General features: G+C 44.6%; 2 protein-coding genes across 2 annotated transcripts; both read left to right on the forward strand.

Annotated features, from left to right (window-relative positions):
• The first annotated feature begins 17,067 nt into the window (after positions 1–17,067).
• On the forward strand, positions 17,068–17,574 carry LOC143363235 (uncharacterized). The gene has a single exon (XM_076803843.1). It carries the CDS (start codon positions 17,068–17,070, stop codon positions 17,572–17,574), a length of 507 nt encoding a protein of 168 aa, XP_076659958.1.
• A 24-nt stretch (positions 17,575–17,598) lies between these two features.
• Positions 17,599–19,001, forward strand: LOC143363236 (uncharacterized). Its single transcript, XM_076803844.1, has 4 exons — positions 17,599–17,734; positions 17,786–18,007; positions 18,079–18,607; positions 18,728–19,001. The coding sequence occupies exons 1-4, from the start codon at positions 17,599–17,601 to the stop codon at positions 18,999–19,001; spliced, it is 1,161 nt and encodes a 386-aa protein (XP_076659959.1).
• Positions 19,002–26,489: the final 7,488 nt, after the last annotated feature.

The following is a 26,489-nucleotide window of genomic DNA, read 5'->3' on the forward strand; positions in this document are numbered from 1 at the left end:
AAGGGCCAAAACCCATAAATTAAGAAGAGAAGCGCAGAAAGCAAGAAAGAAGGGAAAAGACGACGAAAGAGAAGCACTTACCTTCCTATATAAGCTGGCTAAAAAAAATCTTCAGAGGTTAATTTATAAAGCGAAGGAAAAATCTTGCCAAGAACTGTGCGATTCAATAGATAAGGACATATGGGGTGTTACGTATGGAGACGTTTCTCCACGTTCATTTCGATTAGAAGTTCTAATCTCTTTTTCTGAGAACGAAAAGCGTCCCAACAGGCCCCTTGTTTAATAATTGTACTCCGGCTGGACGCAGCTGGCACGAAGCATGATTCAGTAACAGCACCGTACGATTTCCTAATATGGAAATCTTCAAAACATCCCCTTCTGGAATGTTTTGTCAAGATAGTCTTTGATAGGAAACATCCTGGCTAACCCTTCGTTTTACCCCTATAAACAAAAGATCCAGCTGAAAACCTTAAACTCACTAGAAACGACAAATACGAGTATGCGACCGTAAAATAAAACACATACATTCCCCTCTCATTTTTAGGGTATATAAACCCATGCATTTTCATCCTTTTTGGTTAGTCGAGAAGCGGTTCAGTCAAGATTCAGACGCGGTTCAGTACTCGTGCAGTCACGTCGCGTCAAGTCTAGTGAGATCGGGTTAAAGTCCCTTTCGAATCAAAACGTAACCTTATAGATTCCGTCAGTTCGGTATATATTCTATTTGGCATTCAACAATCGCTATCTAACCCCGCATTGCCAGTGCGTCAACACCGTGCATCATTAGGTAACAATTTCTCTAATTGTACACTTACTACATCCACTCGCGACACAAACAATTACACTTGTAACTATTCCAAATCAGAATATATTTGTCTTGTTTGTTAACTCGCGTAATCTACAACCTTTAATTATTGCCTGATATCCTAATCTAATAATTGAACGTTCCCACATGATACAATCTTACCGCTCGGATTGTATCCATTAAATTATACATAAGTTACGAGGCTTACTAATCTTAGATTCAATTCAACGAAGATTTCTCCAACCTAGTGGCTCCCCGGTTTCGCATCGGGTGCGTCTGCGTTTGACTCCAACCTCCCAGAGGTTCCCTGATTTCGCATCAGGTGCGTCCTCGACGTCAACTATCCTAGCGGCTCCCCGATCTCGCATTGGGTGCGTCCGCGTACTTAACTAACAAATTGAAACCATATTCCTGGGGTAACAACCCCTCGCCGGCCTCTCGCGTTGCTCGCAGCCCTGGCTCGTAACAGGGGAAAGCCATATAAAACAATAATTAGGCAAGTTAAAAAGAATAACTCTCCCGCTTCTTTATCATATGACTTTTCAGAATCTGTAATGAGGGGCCTGTTTCCTCAACAAAGTGAATCGACTGACCACGGAACGCAGGATAGGCAAGGAATGGAATCCCTTTACCAGGACCTGAGTGGAAATCGGGCTGATACCATGCCGGAAGTCACCATAAACGAAGTACTGGCGGCCGCCAAACTTCTCAAGCCTGGAAAAGCCGCGGGTATAGATGGGATGCAGCCTGAAATTGTAAAAACAATGGCCGAATGTAGACCGGATAGATTTTCTGCCCTTTTCAATGGGATTTTAGCAAGAGGGGTCATCCCCCAACAATGGAAAAAGGCGAGAACTATTTTACTCAGAAAGGAAGGTAAAGACCCCTCCACTCCTTCGGCATATAGACCGATTTGTATTTTAGACGCTGCGGCCAAACTCCTGGAGTATGTCATACGAGCAAGGTTACTCGGAGAACTCGGAAACAAGCCCTTCAACGCGAACCAGTTCGGATTTACCAAAGGAACGTCGACAGTGCACGCAATGGAGAAGGTCAGGAAGACAGCCATCGAAGCATCGGCAAAGAACAGATATGCGGCCATGATTGCACTAGACGTAAGAAACGCATTTAACACCCTGTGCTGGAAGGCAATAATCAAGGAATTGAGAAGAAGAAAAGTGTCCGAGTATCTTGTAAGGATCATTACTGACTACTTCAGGAGTAGGGTAGTAAAATATGAATCGAACGAAAAAACAGTCGAATTATAAATGAAAATGGGAGTCCCGCAGGGATCCGTACTGGGACCCTTCTTGTGGAATGTGGTTTATGATGGGCTCCTCAGCAGACCGAACGCGCCCATGTCGGAAAAAATCGCCTTTGCGGACGATATCGCCATAATAACCCAGGCATCCACCGAAAAAAGGCTTAAGATCAGGGCTGAAGCAATGGCAGAGGATACGAGGCAATGGATGACTACAGCGGGCTTAGCACTTGCCGAAAATAAGACTGAGATTATGATGCTCAATTGCAAAAGGGTGGAGGAGGGCCTCGGCTTTAAAATTGGGGAAACCGAAATTAAACCGAAACAGGAGCTAAAATACCTGGGGATTACCTTCCAACCAAACAAAAGTTTCAAAATCCAAATTGAGATGGCCACGAATAAGGCAATAAGAACTATGTCTGCACTGAGCAGAATTATGACCAATAAAATGAGGACCAGGCAAGCCGGACGCAAACTCTACTATATGACAATGGAGTCTATCGTCTTATATGGAGCTCCGATATGGGCAGAAGCAGCGGAGAGAGCATCGATTTCAAGGATACTGAAAAGGACCCAGAAAATTGGTCTGACAAGAGTAATATCAGCATACAGATCTCTGCCGCTGGAGACGATGTCGATACTGGCAGGAGTTACACCATGGGACCTAAAAATAATAGAGAGAAGGGAGATCTTCGAAGAAGAGGAGGAAATAACAGAAATGGCAGAAATAATACGACAGCAAGATGGAGAAAGAGAATACGAGAGGGATCAAAGAACATCTATAACTAACAATATAGCAGACGAAGCAGTAGAAAACACAGAGGAATTGGAAGAAAGAATGAGATCACAACTCAAAAAAATAATTAGGAGACAGGCCAAGGAAAGGACGCTGCAAAGATGGCAACAAAAATGGGAAACAGCAACAGTAGGGAGATGGACCTATAGATTAATCCCCAATATATCAAATTGGATAAATAGAAAGCATGGAGAACTAAACTTTTATCTCACACAGGCACTCTCGGGTCATGGTGTTTTTAACTCTTTTAGAAAGCGAATAGGAAAGGCGGAGACCGATGACTGCTGGTACCATCAAGGGATAGCGGACACTCCTGACCATACCTTGGTAATCTGCCAACAATGGGAGGACGAAAAGAGGCCCTTATTGGAAGCTCTAAAAGCGAGGCCTGAGACCCTGACCATGGAAATAATCATGAAGGGGATCGTCGAAGAGGAAAGGATCTGGAGGGTGTTCGCGGCCTTCTGCAGGACCATCCTGGCGAAAAAGGAAGAGGAAGAGAGAAGAAGAGAGAAAGAGCTTCGAGACAACCCAATTATGAGGGGCACAGAGGACGACCTAGAATCGGCGGACGCTGATAGGATGTACGACCTGTAATGACTTAAGTTAAGTAATTAAAAAAAAAAAAAAAAGGAAAGAAGTTTAATACGAAATTTTAGAATAGTACTGTAGAATTAAATGCGCCTAAAATGAAATGTTTGTGTGTCCCAGCTGAAGCGGGGAGGTGACGGGGGGAGGACGTGAGCCGTGAGCCGTCGAGCAGCCGTCGAGAGGAGGGAAAGGACGACCCCCTTAGGACCAATGGAGGGAAAAACTGCAGTCAACCAACGCCTGAGGAGAAAGCGTACATCGCGGGTCCAGGCTAGGAAGACAACACAGGCTACAAACTCCATGAGTTCGAGGGAAGGACACCGCTGCCTCCCACGCACGACGCCAACAACAACACCAGCACCCTCAGGCTTACCCCCCCCCCCCCCCCCGGCGGCCTCCACCGTGGGAAGCTGGGACGCGCGGCGGAGTAATGACCGACAAAGTAAGGACCAGAGGCGTAGTGCTTACGTTTTCGGTACGGCGGAAATCTGAGAATTAGGGCAAACATAAGAGTAGCAACTACAGATTAATGCAACGTAACCTTGATTGTAATGCAACTCTGATTATGCAATGTAATGGAATTAATTTTATTATAATTTTACTTTAGATAATTATTATAAGTAATGATAGGAAAACCCCTCGAAGCCCTATCTTGTAAACCGGACGTTTTTTCGGGACGATGGAGAAAGTATATCGGGCTCATGATATATAAGAATAAGAAAATCGGAAGGGTTGGGAAGGATTAAAAAGTGCATAATAATCTAAACCGTGTTCTCTGATAAGCACGGGCTTGAAATTGTAACTTCGAAAAGCAGGATCGAGAACAAGAAATGAGATCGTATTGCAACGGTGTGAAAGCAGCCTTATGGGCGGTAAACGGCGGCTCTTATTCCTTAGTCTCAAGAAAACGGGCCGGTAAGGGCTTCGAATAGGCGATTACGGCATCCCAGAGTTCGAAAATTTACAGTTAGAGATTTGATATATACAAGAAATGCTCAATACGACAAGGTTAACATATTATAAGAAATAGGACGCTCTCCACTCGGTAAACTGGGGGCAAGGTTAATGTAGAGAAAAAGAACAGGCAAAGCGACCTCCGAGAGAACTGTTGGGAATAACAACCGAGCCAAATTTTCAAATTCAAGGGGGTATCGGAGTTCAACTCCTTTGTCTCGGAGTAAGGCAAAACAACTAGCGTTCGAAAAACGGTCGAACGAAAGTAGAGAGGGGGAAAGTCACCGAGGCCTCCCGAACCCCAACGAAAAATTTCAGACAGAGCGATTCGAAATTTCACCGGAGACGTATCGGGATAAATTCGCAGAGTTCGGAATTAAAACTTCAATCTAGCTTTTACGAATAGGGATAGTACAGTGAACACCATTGTTAGACACACTGTGTATGTAGTGTAGGGCACGGACGTAACGGGTTTGACACGGAATCCTTGGGGAACTGAAAACTGTTTGTTTTGGTGTGCTCCGTGTACGTTCTGCCGTTGGAGACGTTTTGAATTCGACGAAACGGACAAATTCGGTAGCCGTACCGGTGACGTGTGACGTCATTTCGCCGGCGACGCGTGTGCTCGCGCGTTACCGCGAAGACGAGTCGTGTATTAGACGTAGATCGAACCGCACGCGTTAGGCCAAGCGAGGCGCATAACTTAGCTTTCGGTCATTTTCGATTCCGTGCATTCTGTCTCGTTTCTCCGTCACTCTCGATTCCGATAGAGATTTTCGTAACACTTGCGGTGCGTTATTTGAGACTGCGTAACCACCGCGTGCGTGTACCGCTTTGTTATCGCGAAGGCGAAAACCTCCCGTGCGTTCTTTGTATCGTTTTTTATTGAGAATATATTTAGACTGCTCAATCGAGCTATTTAATACAAATCTCAACTTTCTTCAACAAATACCGTCTATTCTACCGATTCTCCCACTAAGGAAGGAATTCCTAGAGCATCTCTCGACCACCTTGCGAATTAATGAAATTCAGTTGATATCCCTAGATTTCGCGTGAGGCTCCAGGTTGAACAACCTTATTTCGCGATAACGATTAGAAGTTACGACATAGTCGCGAGTTAATAAAACGCGGAGTGTCGTACCTAATAATTATTCTGTGCGGAAAAGTACGTATAATACTAGAAAACTAGCAAAAAGTAGTGAAGTGGCTAATAATAGTTAAAAATATTACGAAGATCTCTCTTTTTGGAAACAGTTAACAAGCGTAATTTCAATATAACGCGCCCGCCGCAAATCATAGATTTTTTCAGTCAAGTTATTATTCTAAGATAATTCTAGATAGGGTCAATATGACTAGAAACAACGAAAACCTCGCCTAACTACGGCACACGGGAAATAATGGATTAGATCTATAATAAAAACGGCGCGAACAAAAGTAAAAACGGAAAAAACTAGGGTTCGGTAAAAGAGTCGAAGATCAAACTTAGTATACATTAGTTTTATCCTATGACAAACAATTTTGCGAAAAAATTTTTCGAAAATATAGCCAAGGAAAAAAGTAAAAAATTTGCTCAAATAGATCGAAAAAGTTCAAAAGTCAAAAATTTAAACAGAGTAATAGGTAGAGAAAATTCTAAATAACCGGAAACCGTTGAAATAAAACGAAAAACTTATTTAACTAAGGCACACGAGGTCTAGCAAAGTGGAATCTACGACAAAATGGCGGATATGGGAAAGAATCATCTATAACAAGGAATCGAGAAAAGATACGCGGTCCAAATTCGGTACACAGTAGTTTTGTAGCAAGACTAACAATATAGCCAAAAAATTTTTCGAAAATAACTTGAAATAAGAAAGAAAAAATTTTCCTCCAACAGATCGAAAATTTTAAAAATGTAAAAATCCAAACAGAGGAGTAGGTCATATATGCCCCAAAAGACATAAACATGAAGAGATAAACGAAAAAATCTTTTTTATTAATATACACGAAGGAACAGAAGTTAGAATAACCGACAGCAGAGTATGGAAAGAACAGGTCGCGTAGCGATATATTTTCATTAATAATTCGAAAACCAAACAGAGGTAGATACCCGGACTTGGAGAATAGTAATATTTTGGTGAAATTAACAATCGTAGGCAAAAATTTCGGGGTAAAAACCGCTAAAAAAAAAAAATAAATAAAAAAGCGAATTTTTGACAAGTATAAAAAATCAAAAATCTGAGCCGAGCAAAGGGTTAGGAGACTTCCCAAAAATTACGATTGATAAAGCCTCACCGAGCAATCGAAATTTGAACTATTTATTGTTAATAAATCATCATTGAGAGTCTTAAAGAAAATTCCGAGTAGAACAAAAAACTGCAACAAGGATTAGGAAAACATAGGAAAAAACAGGTTACAGAAAGCTAGTCTAATTAGCTCTCACGAGCAAAACGGTAAAAATGAATTTCGCTCTGGAAGCCGTCCAGGGCAAGGTACCGGATAAAAGCACGGCTAGCCTCGATCCCGGAATAGGAAAACGTGATTTTGCGATTAGGTGAAAACCGTGCGAGTGAGACGCAGAAACTACATAATTAAGCACAGCAGAGAAATAAATTAATTAATTTAGTATTGTTTATTTAAAAATAATCTAGGATAGTAGAATAAACGCGGTAAAACCATGATAATTAACGTAATTAGCGTAATTAATACTACTAAACGCGGCAACTGTCTCCAAAAAAAGAGGAAAATAACTAAAAACGAATAGAGTAAAATTTAAATACTAATGTATGGGAGGAAAAAATTTTTTTTTTTTTTTCTTTTTTGTTTTCTAGTTTCGAGCCGGGTAAATATCTACCGGGATACTTACCGAAAAAGGGAAAAGTTCCGGCCGGAGGGTTTAACCCAAAGGGACGAACCTGAAAAATAAAAGAAAATAAAATTAGAACAGAGTATAAAGTGGAAAAAAAAACAGTGAAAATAGATTTTTGAAAATCGGTGTGATAAGGAATAATCCAAACAGAACGGTATGAGTTAGGGTTTGGGTTAGATTTAAAAAAAAAAAAAAAAAAAAGTGAGAAAAATTAGAAAAGTGAGTGATAAACGGAACCCTAGCAGGAAGTGTGAAGCGAGCAAAAAGACAGAGGGTGAACAGTCTTTTGGGAAGCCAGAGAAGAGAGCAGAAAAATACAAGGAAGACCGATTTTCGCAAGGGGTCGGTCGAGTCCTCCACTTTTTCGTCCCTCGGAGGGAGAGAAAGTAGAAGAAGGTAGGACAAGGCGTATATCGCTACCGTGTCTCGAAGTCTTCTTTGCTGTTTTCTCGTTTATCCCTCCCTCTGCTTGCGGGGCCTAGAAATTAGAAAAATAGGTAAAAATTAGGAGCATATGAAGAGATACCCAAAAAGTAATTTGGCGAAAGTGCAGGGCTAGGCCTGGGGTTTAATACGAGTCGTCACACGATTTTTTCGGACCACCGGTTTTGTTAGGCGATTTTGCAATTATGTCACCTCGCATAAGTTAGCCGATCGGGGCGAAACTCGGTTTCCAACAATTGTCGAAGACGGCGAGTAATTCAGGGTCAAAACGGAGAAGTATTCTCCCCCCTGAGAAACATTTTTCGTTTTACCCCCCCCCCCCCTTTCGGAGATACAGCGAAAATTAGTTCGAATTTTAAAAAATTTGAAAAAGTAACGCGGTGAAAGCCCTGCGTGCGACGAGACCTTTCCAACGAGCCGTCGCACACCTAAAACGGACTAAGTTTAAATTTTTCAATATACCGGGTGTCCCAAAAAGTTTTGGGAAAAAAAAAATTTCTGAGCACGTGGGCCTACTCAGGGGGGTACCCCCCGAGGTTTACATGGTCTCCGAAGCTGGGCTTCGGAGGCTACCAAAAACTTGCGCCCCCCAGCCACAACCGAGTTAGACACACCCACAGGCAGATAGGGGCATTTCTCGAAGAAGTGTTCCACAGGACAAGTACTAGGTATCTCCACCGCTATCCAGTCCGATAATAAAAAGTGGGGGTTGACTAGGCTAAAACACCTAGTTACCTCTAGAGCTCAAGGTCAACTGGGCAATTTTCGTGAAATCTGGGATATCCTAGGAGATCTTTAGACTTTTTGTGTTTCATCCGTTAGATTAGTAAGCGCAGCATTAGTATATAAGTGTAAAATAGAAAATAGACTATATTCGTAATTAGGCTAATTTTCAGTTATGCATGCGATTATAATAGATTAGAGCAATTAGAGAGTAATAGTTTCTTTCATTGGATTTAGAATACAGCGATTTTTGTTTTGTATAAATAGTGCGTAATTTTAGTATACTAATCTTGCAAACCGTTAATCACTGATTGTGTACTTACCAGAGAAAAGCATCTTAGTTGTTGTGTATTGTCGTGATCCCGGAAGGAGAAAGTCTTTCGTTCTTAGTTGATTTCTTTATTTTATACAATTAGTGTCACGATGCGTTCGGTTCGAAGTGCGAATGAATTCTGTGCTGGTGATGCAAGGAAAAATGGGGAGAAGGATGACTTTAGGGTAGGAGAATTATGGGGGAGGAAAAGTGAAAGTCGGAAACAAGTCAAGGGATGGTCGCTGGAGAGGATGTCTGGTTTTTGTCTATTTCAAGGATGGCTAAAGTCTTGTTGCGATTTGGTTCTAAGAAGAGAAAGTAGAGAAGGAAAGGGTGGGGAAGAGTGAGAGGACGGAGAGGACGGTTGACTTTTCTATGGGCGACGAAAACTCAGTTCCGGAAGGTGATTTATTGGGTTCGGGGCCCTTATGGTTAAAACGGCGTAGGCTAGGGTAGGTATGATCGTAGGAGTGTGAGAGTATCTGACAGTATTCACCTGAGAAAATTATGAGAGATTCATTTGATTTTGTATTACGATAGATTTATTTTATTTTATTTTGTACTTACCATAGAATCCAAATAGAGACAAATACCTTTAAAAAAAAAAAAGGCTCTCGTACATGGCATTGCTTCTTGCCAGAACCAACACCTCTCAGGCTTGAAGACCCTGAGTTTTGTCTTCTTTATTTGCAACCACGTTGCATAAGACATGTTCTTGATATGTTAGCCGATCCTCGTGATGAGACCGCGACTTAAGGGGTAACACCAGAGCCCAGGTCTTCTCGCAGCCGCGCAGAAACGTGCGAGTTACGGTATACCACCGAGCGAGCACGAAGAAGCGCCGGGATCGGTCGACACGTATGTGGGTATACGTCCCCTACGCGGAAAACCGAGACCGCGAGCAAGCTCTGGGAGGCAGTCGATCGGCGGCTGTGTACTTTTCAGCACACCATCGCTTCGACACTCCGGCCCGACCTCCCCACTCCTCGGACCCGCTCCCGAATCCTGTATTCCAGTCCTCCGATTCACGATCGCGCTTCGCGCTCCGCGAGCTTAGTCGTCGACCGGCCGCAGTATACTACCGAGGACGAGTAACCACGCCGGTGTCACGTAAATTTTAATGGAACGATATAAAAAAAATGCGAGTTCTTCTGGCGTACCAGAAGATACCTTTATTACACAGTGTTACAATAGTAGCACGATATGTCACAGGTTGGAGACGAGAAAAATTACTGACTGTCGCCAGGTCGAGTGGTCCTATTTATACAAGTGGTTATTGAAATTCGACAACCGACGGTCGGTGTTTCCTGGGAGCGATAAGCCGGACGGTTTACGTCTAGGTCTGATATCGCCTGGTGTCGGGTGAACCGGCAGGGCTGTTAATTGGAGTCACACCGGCACCGAGCCGTACGTATTAGGTTTACGTCTGTACGTGGGGCTCGTGCCGCGGTTGATCGGTGACGGCGAACTGGGCGTCCCGCCGCACAGTGGTCCAAATCGAGAAATTCAGTGACTTTTGGCCCGAAAATGAACTTTCATGTATCGATACCTGATCAATGAACATTGCTTCCCAAATGTCCATAGACCTCGGAAATGGAGAAATTAGTACAATTTATTAAATATTATAGTTGTAATAAATATTGAAAGTTGGACATTTTAAGAAGAGTATTTTTCACGAGAAAAATTGCTTCACTTTGATGCGATGCCCTGACGTTCCTATTTAATATTTTCTCGCGCTTTTTTTTTTAATTAAAGAGCAGATTTTTGCGATAAGAAATCGTGTCTTATATTATTAATTAGTCTGCACAATGTATTAAAAGTTAATGCTGGACTAAATGGAGAAAATTAAAAAAAAATTTTATATTCGGTAAGAGATATCTTTAAAGTCCCAGGAAGTCCCAGTTTCTAACAAATTGGACTATTTTCAGTACACCTTCCTCTATATGATGGTATAAAAATTATTTCCGCACTCTTCCGCCTTTGCAAATTATAGCAGTTTAAAACTGACAATGTTACGTCGCGTCGCGTCCCCTTACGTTTTACGGACTACACTTGTATTCTCCGACCAAACTTCCAAAGCGATACGGAGTTCTTTTCAACGAACTGTTTGGATTAGAGTTACTTGAAATGTTTATGCTATTGTTACGAGCCAGGGCTATGAGCAGCGCGAGAGGCCGGCGAGGGGATTTTTACCCCAGGAATATGGTTTCAATTGTTAGTTAGGTACGCGGACGCACCCGATGCGAAATCGAGGAGCCGCTAGGATAGTTGACGTCGAGGACGCACCTGATGCGAAATCAGGGAACCTCTGGGAGGTTGGTGTCAAACGCAGACGCACCCGATGCGAAATCGAGGAGCTACTAGGAGGATGAAACTTCGTGCACGCACCCGATGCGAAATCGAGGAGTCACTAGGGAACACGCGGCGAACCCGATACGAAAGGAGGTTGTATAAGAGCGCGGACGCACCTGATGCGAAATCAGGGAGCTGCTAGGATGCGGAAGAACCCAATGCGAAATCGGGGATCCGCCTAGGATGGTATAATTTCGTGGACGCACTCAATGCGAAATCGAGGAGCCACTAGGTTGGAGAAAATCTTCGTTGAATCGAATTTAAGTATTAGTAAGCCTAGTAACTTCTATATAATTTAATTGATACAATCCGAGCGGTTAGATTGTATCGTGTGGGAACGTTCAATTATTATATTAGGATTTTAGGCAATAATTAAGGGTACGCGAGTTAACAAACAAGACAATTTATTCTGAATTGAAATTACTACAAGTGTTGTTGTTTGTGTCGCGAATGAATATAGTAAATGTACAATTAGAGGAATTGTTTACCTATGTTGCACGGTGTTGACGCACTGGCAATGCGGGGTTAGATGGCGATTGTTGAATGCCAAATAGAATATATACCGAACTAACGGAATCTATAAGGTTATGAATTGATTCGAAAGGGACTTTAACCCGATCTCACTAGACTTGACTCTGTAACGCGACGTGACTGCACGATTACTATAACGTTACGGAACCGTTTCTGAATCTTGACTGAACCGCTTCTCGACTAACCGAAGAGGATGAAAACGAATGGGTTTATATACCTTGAAAATGAAAGGGGTACTCTGTTTAAGATTTGATATCGCGTAGGGTCACAGTCACATTTTTTGTCACTTCTAATGAAAAGCAGGGCTCAGTTAGATTTTCGTTGAAAGGGGTTAATGAAGGTTATCCGGGCTATTTCCTATCAGAATATTGATTAACGGATGCCAGAAGGGAGTGTTTAGAGATTTTGGTATAAAGAAGGCATACAGTATCTTTCGTTAATAAAAGGGGCCTGTTGGGACGCTTTTCGTTCTCAGAAAAGAGATTAGAAATTCTAATCGAAATAAATATGGCGAACGTCTTCATACGTAACACTATGGTGCAGATAAGGCTTCAAATGAGTCTTCGACTTTCTGTCTGCATTTAGTTTAGACAGAACCATTCGAGCTGCCACAGTGAAACTTCTCAGAGCATTTTTCCGCTGTTGATTTTTATTTCGTTTTAATCACTTTATGTTTTGTGTTAATAATTCGTAGTGTTTTAATTTACTTTATAAACTAAACTTAAGTTTTATTAGTGTTTTTGTTGTGTGTGATTTAAATTTTAGTTATATTATTTAGTGTTTTTTGTACTCTTTTGGACTATTTAATTTTACATCCATATAATACATAATTTTAATATTCTCTTTGGTAAGTACAAATAACTAAAAAATTTCTTACGTATGTTGTTTTCCAAATTTGACATTTTCTTCTTTGTTGTTTAGATATTACGTATTTTGTTAAAATGCCTTTTCGCAAAAATAAAGATTTATACGTGGCATTAAAAGATTCAAAGAGAGATATGGGTGATTATTTATTTTTACACGCAAAAATATCCGAAGTGATCCACACTTCTTCTAAAAACTTGGAGGTGTTACATCTGCAAAGCATCACCAAAGGAAATGAACAATTTATCATTAATAAATTCTAAAGTCTGTGATGAATCAAGGTATTCATTTGGTATATCATCGCTACACGCCTGGATCAGATGCTTAGAATGTCTAATCCACATAGCATATAATTTACCATTTCAAATATGGATTGCCAACACTACGGAACTAAAAGAAATTCGAACAAAAAGAAAAGAGGAAATACAGAAAGAATTCCGACAAAAAATGGGGCTTTACATTGATTATGTAAAACAAGGATGGGGATCAAGTAATGACGGAAACACAGCACGACGTTTTTTTAGAAACGCACAAATGGACTCAGACATTACAGGACTAGATGTAACGTTGATTAAAAAGTTTCATGTCATACTACAGGTAATTTTTTCGCTGCATCTAACATAACATTAATTAGAAAATTGTATATTATACTACATTACAGGTGATCTCTTCCATTCATCGAGTAGACGTGGAAAAATTTCGAATATATACACGAAGTACTGCAGAACAATTTGTAGCGCTATATGATTGGTATCCCATGCCTGCTTCAGTCCATAAGTTATTAATGCATGGTGCAGATGTACTAACACGCATTATTACCAATCGGACAATTATCGGAGGAGGCTCAAGAAACACGTCACAAAGACTTTAAACAATTTAGATACAAACATACAAGAAAATCAGACAGAATATTAACAAATGAAGATGTATTTTATAGACTTTTATTGACATCGGACCCGCACATGTCAGCAATGCGAGTGAAATCATGTAAGAAAAGAATACAAAATTTAGAATCAGAAGCTGAATTATTAATAATTAAATAATAGAAAAGGCAGGCTTTGAAATGGATGGACTATAAAAAATAATGCTAGATAAAACCATTTGAGAATGAAGACTGACAAAGTATAAACAAATATTATTTTTTCATATTTCATGTTATTATTATTATATTATAAAACCATCATTGTTATCACATTTTTATCACAAAAGATTTACAAAAATGTTACTAAATTATTTTATATTATATACAATACTACAAATATTATCAATTATTACAAAAAATATCTTTTGACACAGTTATGTGACGTTTTTACCTTACCCGACTCCTCAAATTTACATTTTTCCCAATTCATTAAACATTGCATGTGTGAAACAAATATAAAATACACACTTAGAAAAGAAAAATGGTTTGGAAGATTGTATTTAAACAATTTTTTTTTTAGTGAAAAATATCAATGAAAATTAATAAGAAATTATTGTTTAACAAATTTAAAAAATATTAATTTTCTTTAGTTCAAATTGACTATTTTTTTAATGAATTTTAGTGCAAATTTCATCCCGATAACTCTTATGGTACAAAAGTTATAACAAAAAGTCACTGAATTTCTCGATTTGGACCACTGTGCGCCGATCCGGAGACGAACTCCTCCGCGCCCCGCGAGCTCAGCCGACGCAGGGAACGTCAATTCACTAACACCTGCTGAGCCGCGGTGGTGTCAGAACACCTCGCCGAACAAGCCGCACGAGGAATCGTTCATACTCGGGTCCGCGACGAAGAGAACCGACCACCGCCGCGCTCTCGTTCGCGCCGTCAGATGACGAGCCCCGCTCGTCCCGCGCTCCGCGAACCATAGGTTAAGGGGGCCGGCAGTCATTTGGCCTTGACTGTCACGCTATGTTACGCTGTGCCTTTTTTCTAGACATTTTACGTCTTAAATAGGTAAGTAATCAATTAAAAATGCATACCACCGTGTTTGTACATGTCTTTGCTACGTCTGTATAGAGCCTTTTTTTCGATACGAACACTAAATGTCTTGAAATTAAGAGAATCTCTCAGCGGCAGTCATCTTGTGACGTCATACTTGAATATTACAAATTACTCCACGATGAGGTAGAAATTCGCAATTTGGGCTCTATACAGACGTAGATTGGACTTTCAGGAAACACAATTGACCACTTCTAAACTGCTCATTACAATATTGAAGCGGCAGTTTGTATAGATTTTGACCCTTGCGTACGTATATGGATTTCAAACCATGCCGGCCCCCTTAAGGCATTTCGGTACGACGCGATCCGCGACCGAACCGCGTACCGCTCCGTTGTTTTTCTCCGTCGTCCACCGGTGGGCGACGCTCCGCCGGGATTCCGCGATTCGGAGCACCGTTGCTCCTCCGCGTATAGGTTAAGGAATATAATTACGTATAGGTTAAGACATATAATTAAGGGTAGGTTAAGTTTCGCTATATAAATCGCAGACATAATCGGTTAGTCCACTCTCCATTTAACCCGTAGATTGCCCGGGACGCAGACCGCCGAAGCGCACCGACTCTCGCCGGGCCGACCGGGAATCCGGAGTTTTAGATTATTAATAAACATTCAATTATTTTCTCATCACCGTTGCGTAATTTCTTCAATCACCACCTTAACCCCTCCCCAAAGAACCCTGGCCGCTGAGCCAATCCGGGGAGGGCTCGTACGCCTCGCCGCGCTTCCCGCAACAAGGCGTGTACCGTTACAATCGAAAGGAGTGACTAAATACTTTGAAACTTTGTACAGGTATTTATTGTACTTTTATTAAGTTGTGTACATTTTTCTGTATAAATTTCAGTTCTGTTTGTTTATACATACAATTTTTATTTACGGTAAACTAGGAACGCTCCGCGTAATTCCATTATTCCTCCATTGCATACGATACAGATCCGTCTTTGAGAAAAGTAGTCGACTTTTTTGAATTTCGAGACTTTACGCTTAAAAATGAGTCCAAAATGATTTCTGCATGATCTTTGATCACGAAACTATGAGAGTTTAAATGTCAATAATTTTTCCATGATAATTCAGTACTCCTTTGATTTGGCAAGTCAGTGTATTTAATTTTAAGAATTACTAGCACTTTAAAATGAATCAACAACTTTAATATTGAAAACTGTTGATGCGACAATGTCCACAGAAGTAAAAATACGGGATTATTGGATATCTCGAGATCGTTCGCTTAGGAATATTAGATGCGAGGAAAGGCTGAAATTGTGCCACTCGAGAATATTAATACGCGACCTTAATCTGAAACGATCTTGCACGTCGGCCGGTACGGACGTAAATAATAAATATTAATATAATATATTATGGGAAAGCGGATATAAATTTTTCTCATGCAAGTCAAAATACTAGTGCCAGCGCCGACGCCAAGTTCCCTAGGTTGTAAAGTTTGAATTAGGTAAGTGCAACAATCATTGGCCTCTGGGAATTGGTCCTTCCCAATATCACAGCCCTTATAGGCAAGAGGAATTTGGTCCATCCTTCATATCACAACTTTGATAGGCGAGAGGAACTTGGTCCATCCTTCATATCACTGAAGTGGATGGGCCGGGGAACTTGGTCAACCCGAACACGAAGTGTTTTGGTTTGGATATCATGTTATTTTTGTAAGATATATATGTATTAAAAAAAAATTTTTTTTAAATGGCTGTATCTCGGGAACGGTACATCCTACCGCAAAAATAACGAAATTTGCAGAAGGCCTAACCCAAATGCACATAGAGTATGCCCAACCACATGACGGATGTAGTCTTTTGATTTAAAAAAAAAAGAAAATTTTTAAATGGCTGTGTGGAGAAATGACCCCAGTAACGCCGTCTCTGATTTTAGGCTGACGACGGTCAGGTACGAAACTGCGCTGGCTCCGTACCTCGCGCACAGGGTGCTGAAGCAGCTAGCCACCGACGAAGAGCATCGGTTCCCGTTAGGCGCACAGGCCATCAGGACTAACTCCTACGTCGACGACATCTTGACCGGCGCTGACGACCTCCAGCAAGCGATGGAAATTCGTCATCAGCTGACTGATCTCCTCGCATCGGCAGGCTTCCACCTGGACAAATGGGCCAGTAACCACCCCGACCTCCGCTCGGCGTGCGTGGATACGAAGGTTTTCCAGGACAAAGAAGTCCATGGAGCTCTGGGGCTTCTCTGGGACGTCCGGCAGGACTCCTTAGCCGTCCGTGGGCCTCGAGTCGCCGATGCGGTGCCGTCGACGTGGAGCAAACGAGCCGTGCTCTCCGAAATAGCACGGCTCTTCGACCCGCTTGGATGGTTGGCTCCGGTGATCGTCAGGGCGAAGACGATCATGCAAGACCTCTGGCTAGCTGGTGTGTCGTGGGATGAACCTGTAGATGCCTCGGTGGCTGATCGCTGGGACCAAGTGCGGAACGAGATCGCAGCGTTAAACGAGATCACGCTGCTACGGTGGGTAGGGTACTCACCAGACGATTCCGAGGTGGAACTCCACGGGTTCTGCGACACATCGGAGTGAGCCTACGTTGCCACCGTGTATCTCGTGGTGCGGCGTGCAACAGAGACCTGGTCGAGCCTTTTGATGGGAAAGACACGTGTGGCACCCATCAAACCACAGACCATTCCCAGGCTGGAGCTGAGCGGCGCAGTCCTGCTCGCCCGTCTGATGGTCTCGCTGCAGTCGGAGATGAAACTTGCTGAGGTCGCAGTCCATGCGTGGACTGACTCGACGGTGGCCTTGGCGTGGATTCGGTCCCATCCGTCGAAGTGGAAGCCCTTCGTCGCACATCGGGTCGCGGAGATCCAAAATCTCCTGCCTGGATCAACGTGGAGGCATGTGGGGACGCTGGACAACCCGGCAGATCTGGCCACCATAGGGATTTCCGCTGAGGAGCTGAGCACCTCGTCGTTGTGGTGGAACGGACCCCCCTGGCTGTCGAAAGCAAGTTGCTACTGGCCTGAGACCACTCCGAAGACCCTCTGCGTGGAGGCTCCGGAGCGGACGATCATAGCAGTCGCACAGGTGTCCGCGACGCCAGAGGAAAGCCCACTTTTAACCAGGTTCTCGTCCCTCTCGAAGCTGACTTGAGTCACCGCTTACCTCCGTCGCTTCATGGGCAACTGCAGGAACTCAGGTACCAAATCGACCGGGCCCCTGTCAACAATCGAGTTACGAGAGGCGTTACTCTGCGTGCTTCGCATATCTCAGCGGAGTACTTACCCTCTGGAGATGGACTCCCTCACACGAGGTAAGCCGATTCGACAAAATTCGAGCCTGAAAGCGTTGACTCCTCTTGTAGGTGACTATGACATCCTACAGGTCGGTGATCGCCTGCATCTGTCCTCACTGTCAGAGCCACACCGGCATCCAGCCATCGTTGACAGGTCGACACATCTGGCGACGCTTATAATCCAGGAAGCGCACCAGAAAACTCTCCATGGGGGCTTCACCGCAACCCTGGCCTGGATCCACGGGGCGTTCTGGATTCCCAGGATACGTGCTCGGGCCAAGAAGCTCCTACGTGATTGTGTCACGTGCACGCGACTTCGAGCTTGCGTGGGGCAGCAGCAAATAAACCCTTTTCTACTGCAGGAGTGGACTACGCTGGCCCGGTGCAGATCCGTACCACCAAAGGCAGGGGACATAAGAGCCACAAAGGTTACATTGTGGTCTTCGTCTGCTTGACGTCCAAGGCTGTACATCTGGACGCTGTCACCGACTTGACCTCGGCTGCATTCGTGGCCGCGTTCCATAGGTTCGTGGCGCGACGAGGGCGTTGTAGCAGCCTGCTCAGCGACAACGGTACCACCTTCAAGGAAGCCGACGTCGTCCTGAAGGAGATGTTCCAAGAGGCGTCGCAGTTCTACGCCACCGTCTCGGAGGAACTGGCCAACGACGGGACGCAGTGGAGCTTCATGCCACCGTACTTGCCGCATATGGGCAGCCTGTGGGAAGCAGCGGTTAAGTCCGTGAAGAAACACCTTCAACGGGTGATAGGGGAAACGACACTCACCTATGAGGAGATGGCCACGCTGCTGTGCCGAGTCGAAGCGTGTTTACATTCACGTCCTCTGACCCCGCTGTCCGACGATCCACTGGACACGTGTCCACTCACTCCTGGGCACTTTCTCGTCGGCGACCCGATTCACTCTCCCCCCGAACCCCCCTCCGACACTCATCCCTCGTCTCTGACCACGCGGTGGCGATTAATTCGTAATCTCCACGATCATTTTTGGCGCAGGTGGACCTCTGAATACTTGCAACAGCTGCAGCAGCGTCCAAAGTGGCAACGACAACGGGAGAACGTCCAAATCGACACGCTCGTGCTCGTCGCCGACGAACTCACACCTCCGACGCGCTGGCCGTTAGCACATGTCACCGACGCGCATCCCGGACACGACGGACTCGTCCGTGTGGTGACCCTGAGGTCCGGAGCTCGCACTTTCCGTCGGACCATCGCCAAGGTGGTCCTACTGCCCATATATGAGGACAACGGAAGGATCCAGGATCGCTAACACCGGGCTAAAACACGAACACCACCACGACGCTACGCGGACCTGTCATGGCGGGCGACGGCATTCGTTTACTGCGTAGTTTGAATGAACGCGTAGCGAGGTGGCTCCCCCCTTCCCCTCCTCCTTGCATCGACCCATCGATCACGCGCGCCATCGAACGGCGGAAACAATTTCGACGCCGATCAACCGACGTCGAGGCGGGCGGTATGTTGGAGATTTCAACGAGGAAACGAGAGGAGGCGGATGGGTTTACAACCTCTATGTAAAATATGTTTTCTGTACATTATGTTTATTTCTATATTTCAAATTTGTTCTGTAATGAACCGACATTATACATTGCAACGAGACGTATGTGTCTCGTTGCGAGTCGTTCTGTACCTTAACCCGCACCAATCACCGGTGCGGGATAGCCGCGCGCCAATCCGCGGAATCCAGCCCGAGCGCGGACCAATCGCAGTGTGCCGAAGATTCGCGAATGAGCACAGGAGGTCCGCGTTCGGGCTATAAAGATCGCGACGGAACCAGCCGAAGCCGGAGTTGGTCTGGAGCAGCTCTCGGGTGAACACCCGGGCCCAGATCCTCTCGCAGCCGCGCCAACTCGTACTAGCCGCGGTATACTATCGGGCGAATACGACGAGGCGCCGGAATCGGCAGAGCGTAAGTGGGTCTACGTCCCCTACGCGAAACCGAGACCGCGACCAGGATCCTGGGAGGCAGTCGATCACCGGCTTGCTCTTTTCAGAGCACCGAGGATACGACACTCCGGACCGTCATCCCTACCACCTGGACCTGTTCCCGCGTCCCGCTCTCCCCTCAGGGATCCAGCGTCGCGCTCCGCACGTTAGTCGTCGATCGGCCGCAGCAGCGTGTGGAGCTCGCCTCTCGGTATACTACCGGAGACGAGCGCCCTCGCCGGTTTCGGGCCGTAGGCATTAGGTTTACGTCTGTGCCTACGTGCTCGAGCCGCGGTCGGGCGGGGACGACGGGCGGGGGGTTCCGCGGATTCCTTACCCCCTCCTCTCCGCGCCCCGCGTGCCCAGCCACTAGGAAACAACCGATTCACTATCGTTCGCTGGGCCGCGGCGAGTATACCACCTCGAGGATCCGGAGAGCTCGGGATCGCGCCGAGAGCGCCCGATTCAGGACCGCGTTAACGAGCACGGCTCACCCGCGCTCCCCGCGCACCGCGTTCTCTACACGCGTCGCGACCGTACCCGAACCGCGCCGAGGGCGTCCGACGGTAGGCACCGTTCCAGCGAGCACGTCTCGCCCGCGTCGAGTATTTCCCGCGTACACCGTAGAAATCGAAAACCGTGCCGGCGCCCCGCGGTTACCCTAGGTTAGTTCTCCGTAGACTCACTAGAGTAAGTAGGATAAGTTGTTCGCGTCGGACTCCACCGTTACGGCCCACTTATTACTCGTTATTAAATTGTTAATAGGCCGGGGGAGAGGCAACCGGCCACCGTCAGCCCATCGCCGGACCGTCTGGGAATCCGGGCGGTTAACCAGCGGACCGCGTCCTGTTTCATTTTATATTGACTCGATCTTATTCATTTTGTTTCTTTACCTCATTACGTCTCTCAAATAATAAAGTAGTTTTGTTTTCACCAACACAGTCTGAGTTACTAGACCACTTCCTTCTCCCTCCCCGACGAACCCTGGTCGCTGAGCGAATCCAGGGGAGGGACCGCGCGCCTCGCTTACGCCTCCACGCAAGCGAGACGCAACCGTTACAACATAATTGTAAATACACGACTCCGACAACTAGCTCGACGGCGCGTGCGCGACGTCGTTTCTGCGTCCCCTCCCGCGTGACCGCGAGTCCTTTTTTCTTTTCCTGCCACCCTGTTTCTCCAAAGTGACGGAAATCTTTCAGACTAGTGAAAGATCCGAAGAGTTCGCATCACAGTTGCTGGGGCTTTGAAGTTCGGCTTTCGTCGGGCATCGTCGCTGTTTATACGAGCCGGCAAAAGTTATTCGAAGATTTATTCGAAGCCTTCGAACAAAAGATACAGATAAAAGATGAAAAAATTATTCGAAGTCCGAATCAATCCGCTTCGAATCAAACAATTATCTTCATTCATCGGATAAATCTTCGTCGGTATAAAATTATTCGATACACGTCAAATAAACATACTTTCTTTATTCGAACCAACGAATACGGAATAAAAATTTTTTTTATCTTTTACTAATTATTCGAAATTTTTATTTACATAAATATTTTGCCCAACTCTGCCATTTTGCATTATCGCGAAATGACATGCGGATTCCCGGACCCTTGCGATTCTCGTAGATGCACGTACACGCCGACGTAGCGGTGTGTGAGTGTGTCGAGGGAACGTTGTTTACGTTGTCAGCCACTCGTGCTCAGATCGCCTCTCTGACAGACATCATGCGACCGAATAATGCAAAATGTTGCTCGAAAACGCAAAAGTAGGACCTGCCTGGTGGCGAGCGCTGTAGATTTATTCTTTATCTACCGCTTGTGACCACTGAAATGCCCCATCTTTGCATTATCGAGCAATGAATCGCGGCATCCCGGACCCTTGCTATTCTCATCGGTACACGTACACGCCGACCTAGCGGTGTGTGAGTGTGCCGCACACTCTCATTCGAGCATAGCGACTGCGTCATCGTCAGTTATATTATAACGTCATGCTTTCTTATGAAGCCTACCCTATCGGCGACATATATTGTCTGTTCCTCTGTTTTACCGATACAGTGACTGCTAACGACGCAATGATCGGAAACAAAATACAGAGCTCGTAGCGAAAAATGCCGGAAGTATATTTTAGCAAAATAATTGCTGTGGGATGGTTTTTCGGGGGCGGCGATTCCTGTGTTTAATACGTAATTATACAATAAAATAAAGGTTGCATTGACATTGTATATGTCACCGCTAGGGCGCTCGCCCCCAACGTTCTCCATAAGGACCCGGTTATTTAAGAAAATGTGTCCTTATGTCTACATTCTGCCGCATATTGCAAATTACGCCTAGAAAACCCAAAAGTAGGACCTGCCGGGTGGCGAGCGCTCTAGATTTATCTTTTATCTAACGCTTTTCACCCTTGAAAAGCCCCATCTTTGCATTATCAAGCCATAAATCGCCGCCTCCCGAACCCTTGCAACTTTGTACGTTTTTGCGGATCTAGCGTTGTGTGCGGCACACCATGGCAAACGCACACGGCATGCACACTGTCATTCGAGCTTCTCCTAGCGGCCGTTTGTAGCATGAAGATCGCTGGGAAACTTCTCCTAGCGGGTGTTTGGAGCGTGGCGGATCAAGGCCACCTAGTAAAACTGGTCCTTAATGTGCAAAACTCGGGTCCGGTCAGAGACATTCGGTTTTGAGGAAACGCTTTCTGTGATCCCTTGTCGAATGGAGAAAAGGACAGCGAAGCTCGACAGCCGCGGTCGCCAAAGAGTGTAACATAATATGTACGTGTTAGGTCGGGTACATCGGTGTGACACCACTACCAATCAAACAACAAAACTTCTTTATTTTTCATTATCATTTGATGGCTTTTTCACAAACAAATTTGAGACATTTTTCTGATGAAAATGATACCAAATATGATATAATTCCGATGATAATTACTTGTGTAACGAACGATTAAAGTTTCGGATGCAAAGAAGGACAGCCTATGAGAAAGAAAGAGACGTGAAGAATCGAAGCGTTCGGAAAAGATGAAAGACTGGCGTGAGCTGAGGCCTTTAAATAAAAAAATAAACTTTTATATTATTAATTATTTTTTTATGGGACTTTCACCAACGTATTCGTAGCATTTTCCATTGAAAACGATATCACATATGATATAATTCCAATGATAATTACTTGTGTAATAAACGATTGAAGTTTCGGACGCAAAGAAGGACAACGTATGGGAAAGACGCGGAGAGTCCTTCTCACCTCGAGTTCGACTGCTCGGTTTTCGCCGCGTTGCACAGTGCGGACAAATAGCCGAATTTCGGGCAAAAGTGTAGATGTGATTACTAATGTATATGTATTGACAATTGCTCACAGAAAATTAAATTTAACAGTACAATTAATAAATATGGTGTGTAGGGACTAGAGAAAGTTGGAAAACTGCTGAACACGATTTATGGTATACGTGACTAGACAATGCTATTTTTGAGAGAACTGTTTAGTTTCAGACCCTAGCATGATTTTAGTTCGAGTTAGTCACAGTCTCAATAGCTGCACACGGGTACCATAAATCGTGGAGTGCCGAAGGACCTTCGACTAGAGGGCAGCGGTCGTCCGCGACCGGAAGAGCCACACGTGCGAAAGGTCTGGAGGACACCAGCACTATTTGGAAGAGATTTCTCCCTGCCACAAAGGGCAGAGAAAAGTATAAGTAGACAGGGCGATGGAAACCCAGGCAGTGAGTCCTCAACTACCAGTCTAGACGTCACTCTGTCAGTTGTCCGTTCTGAAATAAATCCTCCACAACAAATATCCGTGTACATTGAACCAGACACCAGACCCCCCAAATTGGTGACTCCGACGTGATCACGAGTTTTGTTGTGAGTGATTATTCTTTTTTTTTGGGGAAAGCGTGTTAACGTGAAGTACAACACTACCATTCACAATGGACGGAAACACACACGAAACTCAAACACCAGCTCCGGAAGTCAATCGTGTGGCAATCAGAGTGCCGAAATTTTGGCCGGAACAGCCAGAACTTTGGTTTAACCAGCTGGAAGCACAATTCCTCCTTAATAGTATAACGGCCGATTCAACGAAATTCTATTATATCACATCGCAATTGGAACCAAAATACGCGATTGAGGTACAGGACATCCTCAAGAATCCACCAACGACCGACGATATGGAACGCTGAAACGCGAATTAATAATTCGACTGTCAGCGTCGCAGAGCCAGCGGATACGGCAGCTCCTAGAGCAAGAAGAAATGGGCGACAGGACGCCTTCACAGTTCCTCCGGCATATGCGTAATTTGGCGGGTGCGACAGTGAGCGAAGACTTCTTGCGAACTTTATGGGCGAGTAGACTTCCGAATTTGACTCGCGCGATTGTTACGGCCCAGACTGATCTCCAGTTAAATAAACTAGCAGAAATTGCCGATCAAATCCACGAAGGGACGAGTCGACCGAGTGTCGCGAGTGTTATGCCGGAAAGTGCGATGGACGGGTTGCTAAAGAGACTCGAAAATATGCTCAACATAGCTGAGCTATCGAAATCGCGAGGACGATCCCGCAAGAGACAATATCGCCCGCGATCTCGATCGCGAAATAGTGCAAGGCGTGCAAGGTCATCTTCCGGAGCAAGGGTTTGCTGGTACCATCACCGGTTCGGGAGCAAGTGCCGGCCGGAAAAATGTACGCCCCCTTGCAATTACAATTCGGGAAACGACGACACACGCCACTGAACGCGGCTATCGGTGACGGGAGTAAAACAAGCCGCCTTTTCATCGTCGATCGTGCAACTAGAGACGAATTTTTAGTGGACACGGGCTCGGATCTGTGCGTATATCCGCGTACGCGAGTGAAAGACCGAGTTTCAAAGACAACGTATGAACTATTTGTGGCCAACGGGTCCACGATAGCGACGTATGGAGTGCGTACGTTCAACTTAGATTTTGGGTTACGTCGTGCATTCCAGTGGAAATTGGTCCTCGCTGATGTAGCGAAACCGATAATTGGAGCCGATTTCCTCGGACATTACGGTCTTCTAGTGGACATAAGAAATCACAGGCTATGGGACCAGAGGACATCGATGTCTTCCAGCGGAAGGGTTGCAGTGGATGCCATCGCATCAGTGAAGACCATAATGGGAACTTCCCCTTACGAACAGCTACTGGCGGAATTCCCAGGTATCACGAATCCCACGACCGCAACGCGCGAGGTAAAGCACAATGTCGTTCACTTCATAAATACAACTCCCGGACAACCAACTTTTAGTAGACCGCGCAGATTATCGCCAGAATTATATAAAATAGCTAAAGCGGAATTTGAGATTCTCTTAAATCAAGGTTACATTCGTCCTTCAAAGAGCCAATGGGCTACACCACTGTAGGGGCGAGTAACTGTTAAACGTATCTGGTTCAATATACTTTATTTATGTCGACGGCGCGTGTTCGACGGCGAGATTTTGACTGACTGTTCTCGGTCGATGCAGTCCTTTTATACTCGATCGCACATACATTATACGGCGAAGTCGGCAGATCACCAAAGGGCGTCTTTGGCGGCCGCCGCGTTCCGCCGAGATCGTCGGTTCTTTTGGCCGGCAACTACAATGTCGCACGTTGCCGCCGCGCTTTGCCGATCGCACACGTGCGTATCCCTACAATTCGGCCATCCTGACCTTTTAATCGTCCCGATTAAACTAATACGTCTTAAACTACTTATGAATACCGGCGCTATTTATACTATATACCTAATACTAGTAACGCATAAATCTTACAAAAATCGTTCGGGAGCGTCACCGATTCGGGATGTAATAAAAAATTGAAAAAATAAAGATGATGTATGGAAAAAAAAAACTTTACCCTCGACGGGATTCGAACCCAGCGTTTCCGCTCCGTAGTCCGAAACCTTGACTGCTCGGCCAACCGGCAATGTTGCAAACGTTGCGAACATTCTGGTATATATCGCACGAAATAGAATTTATTTTTCTCTTAAAACATATTTCTGAGGTCAAACACTTCCTTGTTTCAATGTAATAACGTTAAAAATGACTTAATATATACTTGCGATAAAATCAACAAGTGTAACTTTCCTCCTAATAGTAGAAACGTCGAAAAAATTCGGTTTTTCTTGTTTTTGACAAAGACTGCCCACAACAAAAAATCTAAAAAAAATTGAGGACACTGCCTGTTATGGTACTTTATTGGGGCACTAAACAGCTCAATAGCATGTTTTCATATTTTTGAGAAACCTGCATTTTTCCGATTTTTTTGAGGTTTTTCATTTTTTACGACCACAGTTTACATCCAAAAAATCTGAAAAAATTCTCAAAAATCCGCCTTAGGGTCCAAAATATGTCACATTTTTTTCAGAATTTTGGGAAGCATCAGAGTGTGGAAAATGCACGGAAAAGCTCAAAATCTAATTTACCCTGTAACTACCCTCACGAGCAAGATAGGGGGTTGAAATTTGGCTCAGAGGGGTTTTTCTTGGTCAGCTTTCGAATGGTTCATTAATTATTGAAAAACGTCCAAGGGCAGTTTTGACCATCTTATTCGGCTAGGCCCTTTACGATGACAAGGCCACTCCGTACTTAATTTCTAAAAACCCAAAAGTCACGTTCCAAGAGCGTGAAGCAATACTCATGCCATAACCAGATGTCCCAATCCAGAGTTAGGCATTATTCAGATAAAAAATTATTTAAATAACGATTCGAATAAAAGATACTTCATCTTTATTGTTCATTCGAAGCCTTCGAATAAAATGGCACAGATAGAAGATGAAAATATTATTCGAAGTTCGAATAAATCCGCTTCGAATAAAAACATTATCTTTATTC

The sequence above is a fragment of the Halictus rubicundus genome, unplaced genomic scaffold, assembly GCF_050948215.1.
Source record: "Halictus rubicundus isolate RS-2024b unplaced genomic scaffold, iyHalRubi1_principal scaffold0028, whole genome shotgun sequence".
In the NCBI taxonomy this organism is placed as follows: domain Eukaryota; kingdom Metazoa; phylum Arthropoda; class Insecta; order Hymenoptera; family Halictidae; genus Halictus; species Halictus rubicundus.

Excerpts from the sequence above, each read along its gene's own strand:
- LOC143363236 (XM_076803844.1), top strand. The coding sequence starts at position 17,599 with ATGGGCAACTGCAGGAACTCAGGTACCAAATCGACCGGGCCCCTGTCA. Across the intron at positions 18,008-18,078 it reads TCGGGCCAAGAAGCTCCTAC|GAGTGGACTACGCTGGCCCG; the intron begins GTGATTGTGTCA and ends TTTCTACTGCAG. Across the intron at positions 18,608-18,727 it reads ACGTGTCCACTCACTCCTGG|GTGGACCTCTGAATACTTGC; the intron begins GCACTTTCTCGT and ends TTTTTGGCGCAG.
- LOC143363235 (XM_076803843.1), top strand. The coding sequence starts at position 17,068 with ATGGGAAAGACACGTGTGGCACCCATCAAACCACAGACCATTCCCAGG.